The 11,923-nt window shown below is 41.5% G+C and overlaps 1 protein-coding gene across 3 annotated transcripts; it reads left to right on the top strand.

The window, feature by feature from the left end:
• Positions 1–3,595: 3,595 nt before the first annotated feature.
• Positions 3,596–11,013, top strand: LOC144259269 (uncharacterized). 3 transcript variants are annotated; one of them, XM_077807461.1, is made up of 5 exons: positions 3,641–3,662; positions 5,495–6,092; positions 6,255–6,311; positions 7,308–7,426; positions 10,158–11,013. In XM_077807461.1, the coding sequence occupies exons 4-5, from the start codon at positions 7,315–7,317 to the stop codon at positions 10,493–10,495; spliced, it is 450 nt and encodes a 149-aa protein (XP_077663587.1). In that variant the 5' UTR covers positions 3,641–3,662; positions 5,495–6,092; positions 6,255–6,311; positions 7,308–7,314; the 3' UTR covers positions 10,496–11,013. The 3 variants fall into 3 exon arrangements, with proteins under 3 accessions (XP_077663589.1, XP_077663587.1, XP_077663590.1); XM_077807464.1 differs by lacking the exon at positions 6,255–6,311; XM_077807463.1 differs by lacking the exons at positions 5,495–6,092; positions 6,255–6,311 and having other exon boundaries at positions 3,596–3,662.
• Positions 11,014–11,923: the final 910 nt, after the last annotated feature.

Consider the following 11,923-nt stretch of genomic DNA (forward strand, 5'->3'; position numbering starts at 1 on the left):
GTTGGTTTATATCAAATCCCATTTTCAAGGCTATCTCTGTAAGGAAAAGGGCTAGAATCTTACTTTACAAAATAAAATAAAACCAAAATTACCCTCATGGGGCTCAAAGAGTGGGCACAATTAATAAGGAGCTCTTCTGTCAGCTCTTCAGTACAAGGCAATCGAGAAAATGTCTTTGTAGTTCATGAGTATATAACTCGTAGTAATGGGATGAAACTGAGCAAAAGGAAATTTAGGCTGAAAACTGATATCTACTAAAGTGTGTTAATCTCTCAAAAGGAAGAAGAGAGAAGCTCTTTGCCGGAGGCTTTTAAAACTAGAATGGACAAGGTACTGGAAAATACTAGACTGCAAGGTATGGATCCCAGATCTCAATATCAAATTCCCCAAAGTTTGGGGAAGTCCAGATCTGTCATTCACCACTGCGTTTCTCCAGTCTGTACCAGCAACAGAGTCACATAAGTGCAAAATGGAGTGATGCAGTAGTGAATCAGGCCCATGAACCGGTTTATTATAGAGATGGGGGAAGAGGCAAAAATTTGAACCTTAATCTGATTTTAGATTGTGACCTGTCCCAAGCCTAAAGTTCAGGGCTGTTCAGATCTGAGGGTTAGCTCAGGCTCATCTCTAGAATTAGTAGTGTAGGAAATAATCTTGCACTGACAAGGGGCTGGGCAGCATGATAACCATGTGGGCCTGGCTGATCTCACTTAAACTGGTGCAAATCCAAAGCAACTCCTTTGAAGACAAGAGGATTACCCAGCTGTAGCACTGGTAAAAGTGAGAGCAGCAGAATACATATATGTTCCACCTCTCATTTATAGGATAGCAAATACCTTAAGGCCCATGCACAATTGCATGGACATATGCATTTTTAAAATTCAAGGAATAGTTCTATGGAATAAAGGTAGGACCTCAAGGTACAGTGTCAAAAGTGTGTGCTCTGGGAGCAGATCCACACGCAAGCACAAACCAGTGCAGGGATGGAGAGGAAGCAGTTTATACTCCCCTATTCAGGTGCTGCCAGAGGCCAGTTCAATCCCCATTCCAGGCCAAGAAAGCCCTAATGTGTGCCTTAGGTGCAATGGTTCCTGAGGACCATTGCAGGAGGTATAGAGTCACCAGCACAGCGTTCATGCCCACTTCTCCCCTTCTCTTGCCCATCTCTGACATGACCATGGCCCACCCAAGAAATCCCGCCATGCTGTCATCTGTTGTGGAAGCAGCACACGGCTGACAGATTTATGGGGCACAGCTATGCTGGAGGGTAAACTTTAAATCTAGCACTGGTTTCTCACTATATCACAGTATTGCCAACCCCAAGAGATCAAATTTCATGAGTCAGCTCCCAGAAAGTCTTGGCATTGGCTTAAAAATAATGAGATTTTAAAAAAGAATAAAAAACGTTGAGATCTTTTTATTTGCCTTCTGAACCTTTGGGGTATACTCAGGTCACTTTTCTCCAAAGCTCTGAGAGCAGAAAGAGCTGCGATTCTCATGTAATCACATGCCTCCAGGAGCTGGGGATTTTAAAAACCACCAGCAATTCTGAGACTTGCCATAAAATTATAAATTAGCAACACTGCTCAGAATATGTAACACAGCCAATCGTTTAACACTGTACAAGGGATGATTATTGCATATTTTGCCCATAATATCCCAGCCAGTGTATATATATACTGTATAACATACAGTCAGCAAATATTTCAAGGAATAGTCTTCACCAGAGAACTAGCAAGAAACTCTGCATAGCTCACACAACACAGACATAGGTGGTGGTCGGGTGCTTGTCTTTTCTTAACAAAGAAATTTTGGGCCTCCTTCTCCAGTGCCTTGCACCTTGTATTGTCATTCGCCCCTCTGTAGAGGGTGTAGATCACTACTGAATCAGAATGGCAACACCTTACACCAGCTGTGCACAGTATAAATAACTATGAAAAGTGCAAAGCAGTACAGAAGTAGGCCCTTTGTTTTTATGCTCTATATGTACCAGTAGAGGCCGCCACACACCTATTTAAATTACTAAGTAAGCAAGCCAGTAAATCAAGAAATAGCTTTATAGCGAGGAATCTGGAGGGCCTTCTCAGAAGGTACCTTTCCTTTTTGACTAAGACAGCACTCTCAGATCAAGCCAGCACATCTGATGTATCATCCACAGATCCTAACAGACTTAGTGGCATGATCCCAGCCAAAGAACTGGCATTGGTCTCATAAGAATAAATATTGTGATGTATTATTTATATTGTAAAAAGAAAAGGAGTACTTGTGGCACCTTAGAGACTAACAAATTTATTAAGGTGCCACAAGTACTCCTTTTCTTTTTGTGAATACAGACTAACATGGCTGCTACTCTGAAACCTATTTGTATTGTGTTAGCTCTAATCTAGGCTCATGGTCCCTAGTGCCAGGCTCAATACACACACACACACACAAAGATGATCTTTGACCCAAAAAGCTTACATTTTTTCTCTCTCGTTATTAAAGTGAATAACTATTAAGGCAATCTGGAACCCTAATAACATGGAAAGTCACTGGGAATTTGGCACCTACCTCCCTTAGGGTCCTTTGCCTAAAGGACTTCAAGTCTCGAACCCTAGACCAATAATTTCCTAAAATGACGACAGACAGACAAGCTGGGAGAGGTAATATCTTTTGTTGGACCAACTTTTGTTGGTCAGAGAGACAAGCTTCAGAAGAGCTTTGGGTACAGACTCGAAATCTTGTCTCTCTCACCCCAGAAGTTGGCCCAATAAAAGATATCACCTCACCCACCTTGTCTCAGTAATATCCTGGGACCAACACAGCTACAACTACACTGCATACAACAATCAGACAGTCAATAGTAATACCAAATATGTGCTACTTATTTACTGAAGCCTTGCTAACCCCAAACATTCAAAAATCAGGAGATTGGCTTAAAAATCACAAGACTTTAATAATAAACAATAATAATAATAATTTGGGGACTCTTTTAAATTGCCTTTTCATTTTCAATCCTATAGGGTTCACATCTTCCAGCTTTCCTCCTCAACCATAAAGACTAGAACCTTCTTTGTTTTTTAAAGCTGAGTTATGATGTAACCCCCTGACTCCAGGGCCTGGGGCTTTATCATTGGATCAAATCACAAACATTAGAGCACTCTCCTTACATGAGCTTGGGCAAATCATGTAGCCACTCTGTACCTCAGCTTCTTCTTTTGTAAACTGGAAATAACATTCACCCATCTTTTAAAAAGCTTTGATCCTCAGATGAGAAGTGCTATATAAGAGCAAAATTTAATTGTTATTATTAGCTCATGTATATTTTATTTCATCTGTGTCTCTTCCTTTTTTTGAGTATTTGTTTACACAGCGTATTCCCAGATTCTTGCTTTCTGTTCTCAGATATCTAGAGAAAAAGAAAATGAGACCCTCCACAGTTTCAATGGTGTGGTAAGTTTAAAAAAGAAAACAATACCCAAATAAGAGGCTGGTTCTGTAAACTGGATACAGCCAACTGACTTTCCACCACTATCTTTCTGAATGCTGAATGTAAACATTAGCTCCTGGCAGGCAAGAGATACTGTTATCAGCCAAAAAGATATATGTACATCTCTGTCAAATCACCCAGGAGTCAAGACCACTTTATAAGCCCACAATCCGCAGAGTCTTTCACAACGCAGGTAAAAATTGCTTTGCATTAAATTACTTAGGGGAAATTGTATATGTTGCCTTTAAAGCTTTATAATGCCAGCCTGTAGATTGGTTTTAACTCTCTCCTCTGTGGGTTTGTGTAGAGGGTTGCTTTTTAAACACTCTTCTTTGAAGCGCACAGGCATCTGTCTCTTTATCATTGCATAACAGACATTTATACAAATGACAGGGGGAAAAAAAGACAAAAATAAACAACAACAACAAAACCCAAGCCCCAACCATTGACTATATGATAGGAAGCCACGGGCTTGAGTGTCTAGATTGTGTTTTAAACCTCGTTTAAGCATTTTCTGACCCGCGTTCGAACCTAGGCTCTGGCTTTCACAGTGTAGTGCACAGACCCAAGTCAAATTAACCATATCTCAAGAGTCCCTAGTATCCCTCTCCCTGAAATGTGGCTGCTCTAGCCCTAGGAACGGGGTGCACCGTGGGGAAACTTTACTGCCAGCCTTGTGCATTACTGGGAAGCAGCTCCTTAGCAAAAGGCTTGATTGGTTCGCTCTCCATTGCAAACCCAGGAGGCTTCTCTGATAGCATGCTTGCAGACAGGAGCGGCAGAAGCTCCCTAAAAGTGCGGGGGACCACTGGTGCCCCAACCATGGCCCTGCCCCCGTGCTGCCCCTTCGCCCAAGACCCCACCACCTGCTCGCTTCTCTCCGCCTCCCTGACCCCCCGTTCCAGCAGCCCTGCTTGCAGATTGGTGAGCAGAACAGAATGGGTTAATGCTGACCTGAACTGCTGCTGTTTGCCAAGGTGGAGGGAAGGGGGCTTCTGTTTTCAAGAGAGCAATAGAGTGGATTGCAGATAGTTGGCATAGAGAGGCATAAGGAAGCATAAGGGATTGGACAATCCCATGGAATTGTGGGATATTTCCAGATGACTCCTGGGACCTGAATCAAGCAGGACTGCAGCTACTCTGCAAAGCAATAAGGCTTGGACCCTGGGTCCCAGATGGACTCGAGCTTGGACCCTCCAGCCCTGCAGGATCCTGGGACCCTGGGTCCGAGCCCTGGGTCAGCACAATTGCATTGTAGACGCAGGGGGGTTAACTTTCAGCCCGGTCTCAAGCACGGGCTCACATTGCAGTGTAGACATATGCAGAGTTATAGTCCAGCCTGTGAGACTGGCTTCTTTTGTGGTCACTGAACCTTGTTGCCTCAATTTCCCACCTGCAACATGGGAATAACACTACTTACCTGGATGGTGAATAAGAATTAGTTCATGTTTACAAGATCTTTGAAGAGGAATCATATTCCATGTGCATTGACGCTGTCTGTGTGCTCTAAGTGCAATGTCTACACAGCAAAGACAAACCTGCAGCTGGCCCATGCCAGCCAACTCAGGCTCGTGGAGCTCGGCCTGTGGGGCTGTTTCATTGCTGTGTCGAGCTCCGGGCTTGAGCTGGAGCCTGAGCTCTGGAACGCTGCCACCTTGCAGGGCCTTAGAGACCTGGTTCCAGCCCGAGCCCAGACGTCACACAGCAGTGAAACAGCCCCACTACCCGAGCCCTGTGAACCTGAGTCGGCTGGCATGGGCCAGCCACGGGTGCTGTGCTGTGTGAACATATCTGTAGGTTACTCCTTTGGTTTGTCTTCAGAGTTTTCAAAACATGGACAATATTTTGCACTGTCTGCTCAGGCAAAACTCTCATTTAAGTCAGGAGGAATTTTGCCTGCCTGTGTCTTGTACTAAGCCTTCCTTGAAGACCTTCTGTCCTCCACCTGAATAGCTCAACGTTTCTTATGGACATTAATGAGTTCAGGCTTTCAACAGTCCAACGGTCATTATTCTCATTTCACAGATGGGGAAACTATAGTACTACTTTGGATCCTATTTTTGTTGGTAAAATTGATCCCAAAGAAATCCACCTCACCATTGAGGAGTAAATGTGTGTTAGAGAAGAAAAACTTTATAGAAATGTGGGGTGTGTAACTAGCAATAATGCATGGGTTTTGTTGGTTTGCTGTAAAGGTAAACAATTTCACCATCTCATGTAAGCCCATGGGAAAACAAAATAAACAGGGGTGTTTAAAATGCTCATACATATTCTGAGTCAAACCTTGCAGCAGGGACTTCTGATGTTTTGTAGCAATTATAGATATACACACAGACACAGAGAGAGAGAGAGCATTGCACTGTGAAAATTAGAGCAGTAGGCGGCACTACTGACATTAACATAAGTTCTCCAGATGTTGTATTGTTTTGTTGCAGCAAAAGGATGCTTTATTCCTGTTATTAAACCATGATTCATGACAACTTCATGCAGCACACAAAACCAGAATCACAACAGAATTAGTTAATTAGGGGCTCTTCATATAGGGGAGTAGCATCTGCTTCAGACAGAGAAACACAGAGAGGAAGAGAGAAAACAAGCAGCAAAGGCAGGATCTTTAACTAAGGTGAGCTGTTAGCACTTGTGGTGTGTGGAGTGCCAAAACTAGAACCATTCTTAAGAAGCAACTGAAGGAACCTCTGAGACAAGAGTAATTCTTGAATTTTATTTGGATGTATATAGTACATTTGCCCAATTCATGTAAAAGGACTTGTTACTTAAATTGCAGATGTGAGTTACTGCTGAAATGTTGGTGGTGGTGATTATGGTTTCTAACTATTAAAAGGTAGGATTATAATGCTATAATTGCATAGACTGTTGCAGACTGTAGACATCCATTTATTTATTTTTATTCCCTTTTCTTTTTTTCCCTCTCCTTTTCCTCTCTCTTAACTTCTGTTTCCCTCTGTGCAGCCTTTTCACTTTTAGAAGTGTTCCTTTAATCAGCATGTGGGTTCCTCACCCCCCAAAGAGTTTTTGCTGCTTTATTATTATCCCTGCATATTTTTAGGTGCACATCTACTATTCTGCTGTAGAAACATGAAATAACTGTGGAGAGAAAATAAACAAAGGCAAGATTAATTTTTTTAAAATGAAAAGCAACTTTCCAGATTTAAAAGTAACGTCCCTGCTGTGGAGTTGTTTGTTTCATGCATTTTGTTTTTCAGCCATGCAAATGAAATGAGATGTCAGTTGTGGTATCTTTAATCCTTTTAGGGGGAAGCTGTTGCAAAGTTGCTTGTAGTAGAGACGGAGAGAAGGAGATAAAATCATAATTTTTCTCTACCTTAGAATCTGTATTCAAACTGTTGAGCCAATATTTTTGTTGTTGTTGTTGTTGAATCCCAAAATGGTTGACATTAAAATAAAACTTTCAAACATGCATACGAGATTTAGGAGCCTAAAACCTATTTTCTAAGGTGACTTATGTCCCACTTATTAGGAACCTAAGTCCCACTGACTTTCTGCCAAAGTGTTATGTGTTTTTGAGACATGATTGCAAGACACTTGAATTATGATAGATGAGTTTTTCCTAATAAGACTTAAAGAAATAAACACAGAGCCCTTTCTATTCAGGGAGAGCTAGACACTGGCTGTTTTGAATGGATTCCCAATATAGGACCTGATCTTAAAGTCCATTGAAGTTAATGGAAAGGCTCCCATTGATATCAGTGAGCTTTGGATCAAGCTCCTAGTGGTTGGCAAGAGAAGGGATGGTTCTAAGGAAATGGGAAACACAGAGTTTTGTACTAAATATCCATTTTTCTCTCTCTCTCCCTAGCTGTGACATGACTAGGCTTTTGCTCTTTTCATTCATCATGGTGATCATTTACCAAAATGGGACTTTTGGTAAACCTGTTTATGGGGACTTAGCATCCACTCAGCTGGTTGATTTTTCAGGTATGTTTTTTCTGTTTCATCTATCCAACTAGCTATCATCTCTGCTGCTTCTGTAGGTAAAGTATCACATATTGCAAAGACCATCCTCATGTTTATTGGAGATACTATGGGCTAGAATCTTGACCCCACTGTAGCTACTGACACAGAGAGTAAGGCTGGCACGTTACTGGCTTAAACTGGCTAGTGGAGGATTCCTCCAGCAAGAGGGAATCCCCTAATGGTCTAGAGGCACCCCCAGATGTGTCCAGGAAGAAGGGAATCTGGATAGGAGGTTGTATGTTCTGGCCATTTCTGGCTGCTGGAACAGGCCCCTGGGTCCACTGACAGGTGGATGTAAATTAGGGGATGCTCTAATTTATACCAAGTACAGGCACTATATATAAAATACTAATTTTAAAAATTCAAATCATCATTACATTTTAGGCTGAAACCAAAGAAATTAATAAATAACAAAGAGACTCTACTCAAAATAATGATTATTTGGGGAGGAGGGGGGCGCGAGCGTGAAAAAAATTGGTTGACAACAGTCTTCCTAATACAAGCTGTAAAAATTAAAGGGAATCCATGCATCAGAAGAAATCACATCAACTCATAGGAACGTTGATGGCCAGTGTTTTTTGCAATGGATCCTATTCCTTAACATCCTAGTCAAGCCATAAAATCTGATTTCCACTAGCTTTCACCTTATGTCTTCATTTACCTATGCAGAGTAGCCTATAATGCCTTCTTAAATCTATTTTTCATGCTACTCCAGCTGTGCAAAGCAGATTAAAAGCTAGGCTAGCTAAGTGACCAATTGAGGAATCCCTTTGCACAGGGGAAACATCCAGCAGCAAGACCCACTGTAGGGATCATGTTAGCGGACATGAAGGAGAGGGCATTTCAGCAACTCCTGGCTACTAGATTGTCCCTTTGGTCTCATTGAATTTGGGTGCAAGTTGGGGAAGTCCAGAGGTTTGTTCTAAGATGCACCGGGGACAGGCCTGGTTTTCATTGGTCCCAAGATCAGGGGAGATGTGTATAGGTGGCATACAGCCACATTTGCCTCCCTCTTGGGTTCTGTGCCAATCACAGCTAATCCAAGGATTAGGCCCAATAAGTGTAAAATGGGTGTAAAATATTATCATTACAGTAGGCTAGCATTTTACACCCACTCTGAACAGGAGCAAATTATGCCAGAAGATCCATGGGAATGGAGAATTGCCCCATACATTTAGTAGATAGTTTCCAAGTACACTATACCTTTTAATAAATGGTTGTGTAAAAGAGAGTTTTGATCTATTTGATCTTGCCTGATAACACCATGGGAAGTGAAGGGACAAAGGATTAATTTGCATGATTCTTTATACCTACTTTCTCCTGGTATTTGCTATTGTATTTTGCTTGTAACTTTTGGATTCAGCTGTGTTTGTGGCAGAATTTTAATCCCATTGGCCTGATTCTCCACTGCAATGAATCTTGTGGAATCGTGTATGCCAGGGTAAAGTTGCTATAAAATACTCAACAAATACGAATGCTGGTGTTGTACACACACATACTTTGCACAGGTACACGTGACTACACAGAAGCACTAAAGTAGAAACTAAGGCCCTGTTTTTTTATGGGTAGTGTGTGATATTTTTGGTGTGTGTATGTAAATTTTAAATCTCAGTTTATGAATGACTGTGCTGATATCACTATGTTACTAATATATTTAAGCAGAAAGATAAAACACAATCCTTTGGCTACTCTTTTCTTATAATAAACTAGAAAAAGTAGACAATTGTACCTTTCATACTCTTTGTGATTATACATTCATATATTTGCAAAACAGTTTTCCATTCTTTGTTTTGTTATAATAAAATTCCCTTGGAACTATTTTATAAAAGGTCAATAATTATTGTTCTCTGTTGTACTTCCTAGCAGAATATTATTAACTTTTCATCAGGGTCTGATTCCTATTTTGTTGTTGCCAGGTTTTAACCCTTCCTGGAAAATTTTACACAAATTAATAACTAGTCACAATGGGTGAAATTCTCACCCCCCGAAGTCAATGGGAATGTTGCCTCTGACTTCAATAGAACCAGGATTCCACCCAATATTTTAATCAATGATTCTGGAAATTCCAGGTGAATTTTTTTAAATTAGTTCCTGTTCGTTCCAGTGGCAACTGGGTTTTGGAACAGAGAAACAGTTCTACAGGATTATTGGCATAAGTGCTGGCTCTGTGGGTGCTCTGGGGCTGGAGCACCCATGAGGAAAAATGGTGGGTGCTGAGCAGCTTCCAGCAGCCCCGCTGATCAGCGCCTCCCCTCCCTCCCTGCGCCTCCCGCCTGTTATGATCAACTGTTTCGTGGCATGCAGGAGGCTTTGGGGGGGAGGGGGAAGTAGCGAGGATGTGGCACGCTCGGGGGAGGGAGTGGAGCAGAGGTGGGAAGGGGTGGAGTAGGGGTGGGGCCTGGGGCAGAGTCAGGGGTCGAGGACCCCCCAACACAATGGAAAGTCAGTGCCTGTGATTCTTGGGGTTAATAGTCCTCCAGTAGAAACCAGTAGAGACCAGTAGAAATCAAGAGAGATCAAAAGAAATCAGCTGAGGAATTCTGACAGAGTCTACTGCAATTTCCAGCAGGATAAACTCACTGCATGAGATTGCTAAAGGAAGTGCTTGTAGGGTGTGTGCATGAATTTTGCACACTACTTCAAGGTATTTTGGATTTCCTCTGTGGTGATGGTGGTGTGTGTTTTGCCCTAGATGCTGAATATCCAGTCAGTGACACACAAGCCAAGAGGAACTCCTATCAGATGAGCCAAGACTCCAATAGTCCCAATTCTGCAGAGCAGTCCAGCCTCTGCTATTTCATCCAGGAGAGCAAGATTGAGAGTCAGATCTCCTGCAGACTGCGATTCACCAGGAGCAAGTTTAATTTTAACCCTTTTGGACTTCGGTTTGGGAAAAGGCAACAGGGCGGCTTGGCCAGCAAAAGGGATCCAATCACTTTGAGCAGCATCAAAAAGTTACCATCCCTATTAAAGTTCAAACTAAACCAAATGGTGCCCCGGTGTGGAGACTTTGGGGAGCAGGATTGTTAAATGCACAAAATCTGTTCTAAGAATGGTGCCCAGCATTTTCAAAAGTGGTTAGTGATTTTGGTGAATTGTGCATCACCAAACCTGAGATATCAAAAGGGACACACTTTTCAGAGGACGGGTACTCTGTACTTTCTGAAATTCAGGCCCCTAAAAGGTGTCTCAAGTTGTGCACACAGAAATTGAGACATAGAAAATCACTCATTACTTTGGAAAACATAGGCCTATATAGGTATAGATACATAATTTGTCTTTTAAAACATGATTTTCCAGTTGATGTCTGATATTAGTGAGAAAAAGACAGTTGCAACTCCAGTGCAATACTGTTGTGCCTGTCTTCCCTATTGTACTATGCCACATCCACCTGCAAGACATAACTTACTATTTATTTATTTATTTCGGTCAGCAAAACATTTGTATTATGTTTATATACCACTGAGGATTTTTCAGCGTTGTGACTTCAAATGTTACATCATTCCTTATCTACAAATCGTGATCACAATAAAGTGACTGAAATGCTACTGCCCTAATACTGTGTGAGTTTGCCTTTTTTTCAATTATCCCCTCTCAGGGGGATGCTGGCCCTTCTTCACTTCTATTTGAACAAAGGGGGCTTTCATTCTTCTATCTGACTGCTGGCAGGAAACTTTGCATGAGCTGCAAGTGCTTTGTGTGCCTCTTTTATCTGGCCAAGCCCAGACAGGAACAGTTACTGAGGTATACAGCCCTGTGAGCATCACAAGCTTATCTTCATCTCTTCCTGTGGGAGTGCATCATTTTATTTCTCTGTCTGAAATAAAAGGTTTGCCCCGGCCTGCATGCCTTGAGAGAGTATTCTGCAAACCCAAATGTCTTGTGAGGAAAGAGGTATTTCCACTCACTAAGCATGCCTCCTGGTAATAATTTTAAAGTAAAATAAAATATGAGATTGGTATGAAGGTCCCAGTTCAGCAAAACCTTTAAGCACATGCTGACATCCATCCCTATTTAGCAAAACACTTAAGCACGTGCTTAAACATGCCTTTAATTCACATTCAAAGGAACATAGGAATGTGCTTTAAGTTAATCATGTGCTTACCTGCTTTACTGAATAGGGATGGACTGCTGAAATGTAGCCTCTAAAGGATGATCTGAAATCAATAGAAGTAATTCAAAAGCCTTTGGATCAGGTTCTAACAGAGGTCTTTGTTTATTTTCTTTATGAATTTTATCATATTTGAAACCTTTGAGTATTTAATTTCCTCTCCCCAAAAATAATTTGGCCATTATTAAATGATAACTGTCATCTTCGACAGTAGACAGTCACTTTCAATATGTTTATTTTGAAATAGGTTAATTAAGAAGGAGAAAATTTGCCATGGAACAAACAAAATTAAAAGATATACAACATAACTTCTATACTAACTTTTCAATCCTGCAGGCCCAAAGTTA

The sequence above is a fragment of the Eretmochelys imbricata genome, chromosome 1, assembly GCF_965152235.1.
Source record: "Eretmochelys imbricata isolate rEreImb1 chromosome 1, rEreImb1.hap1, whole genome shotgun sequence".
In the NCBI taxonomy this organism is placed as follows: Eukaryota; Metazoa; Chordata; order Testudines; family Cheloniidae; genus Eretmochelys; species Eretmochelys imbricata.

Bases quoted from the DNA above. Each gene is read 5' to 3' on its own strand.
- LOC144259269 (XM_077807463.1), top strand. From the start codon at position 7,315: ATGACTAGGCTTTTGCTCTTTTCATTCATCATGGTGATCATTTACCAA. The intron at 7,427-10,157 runs GTATGTTTTTTC...GTTTTGCCCTAG, and splicing joins TCAGCTGGTTGATTTTTCAG to ATGCTGAATATCCAGTCAGT.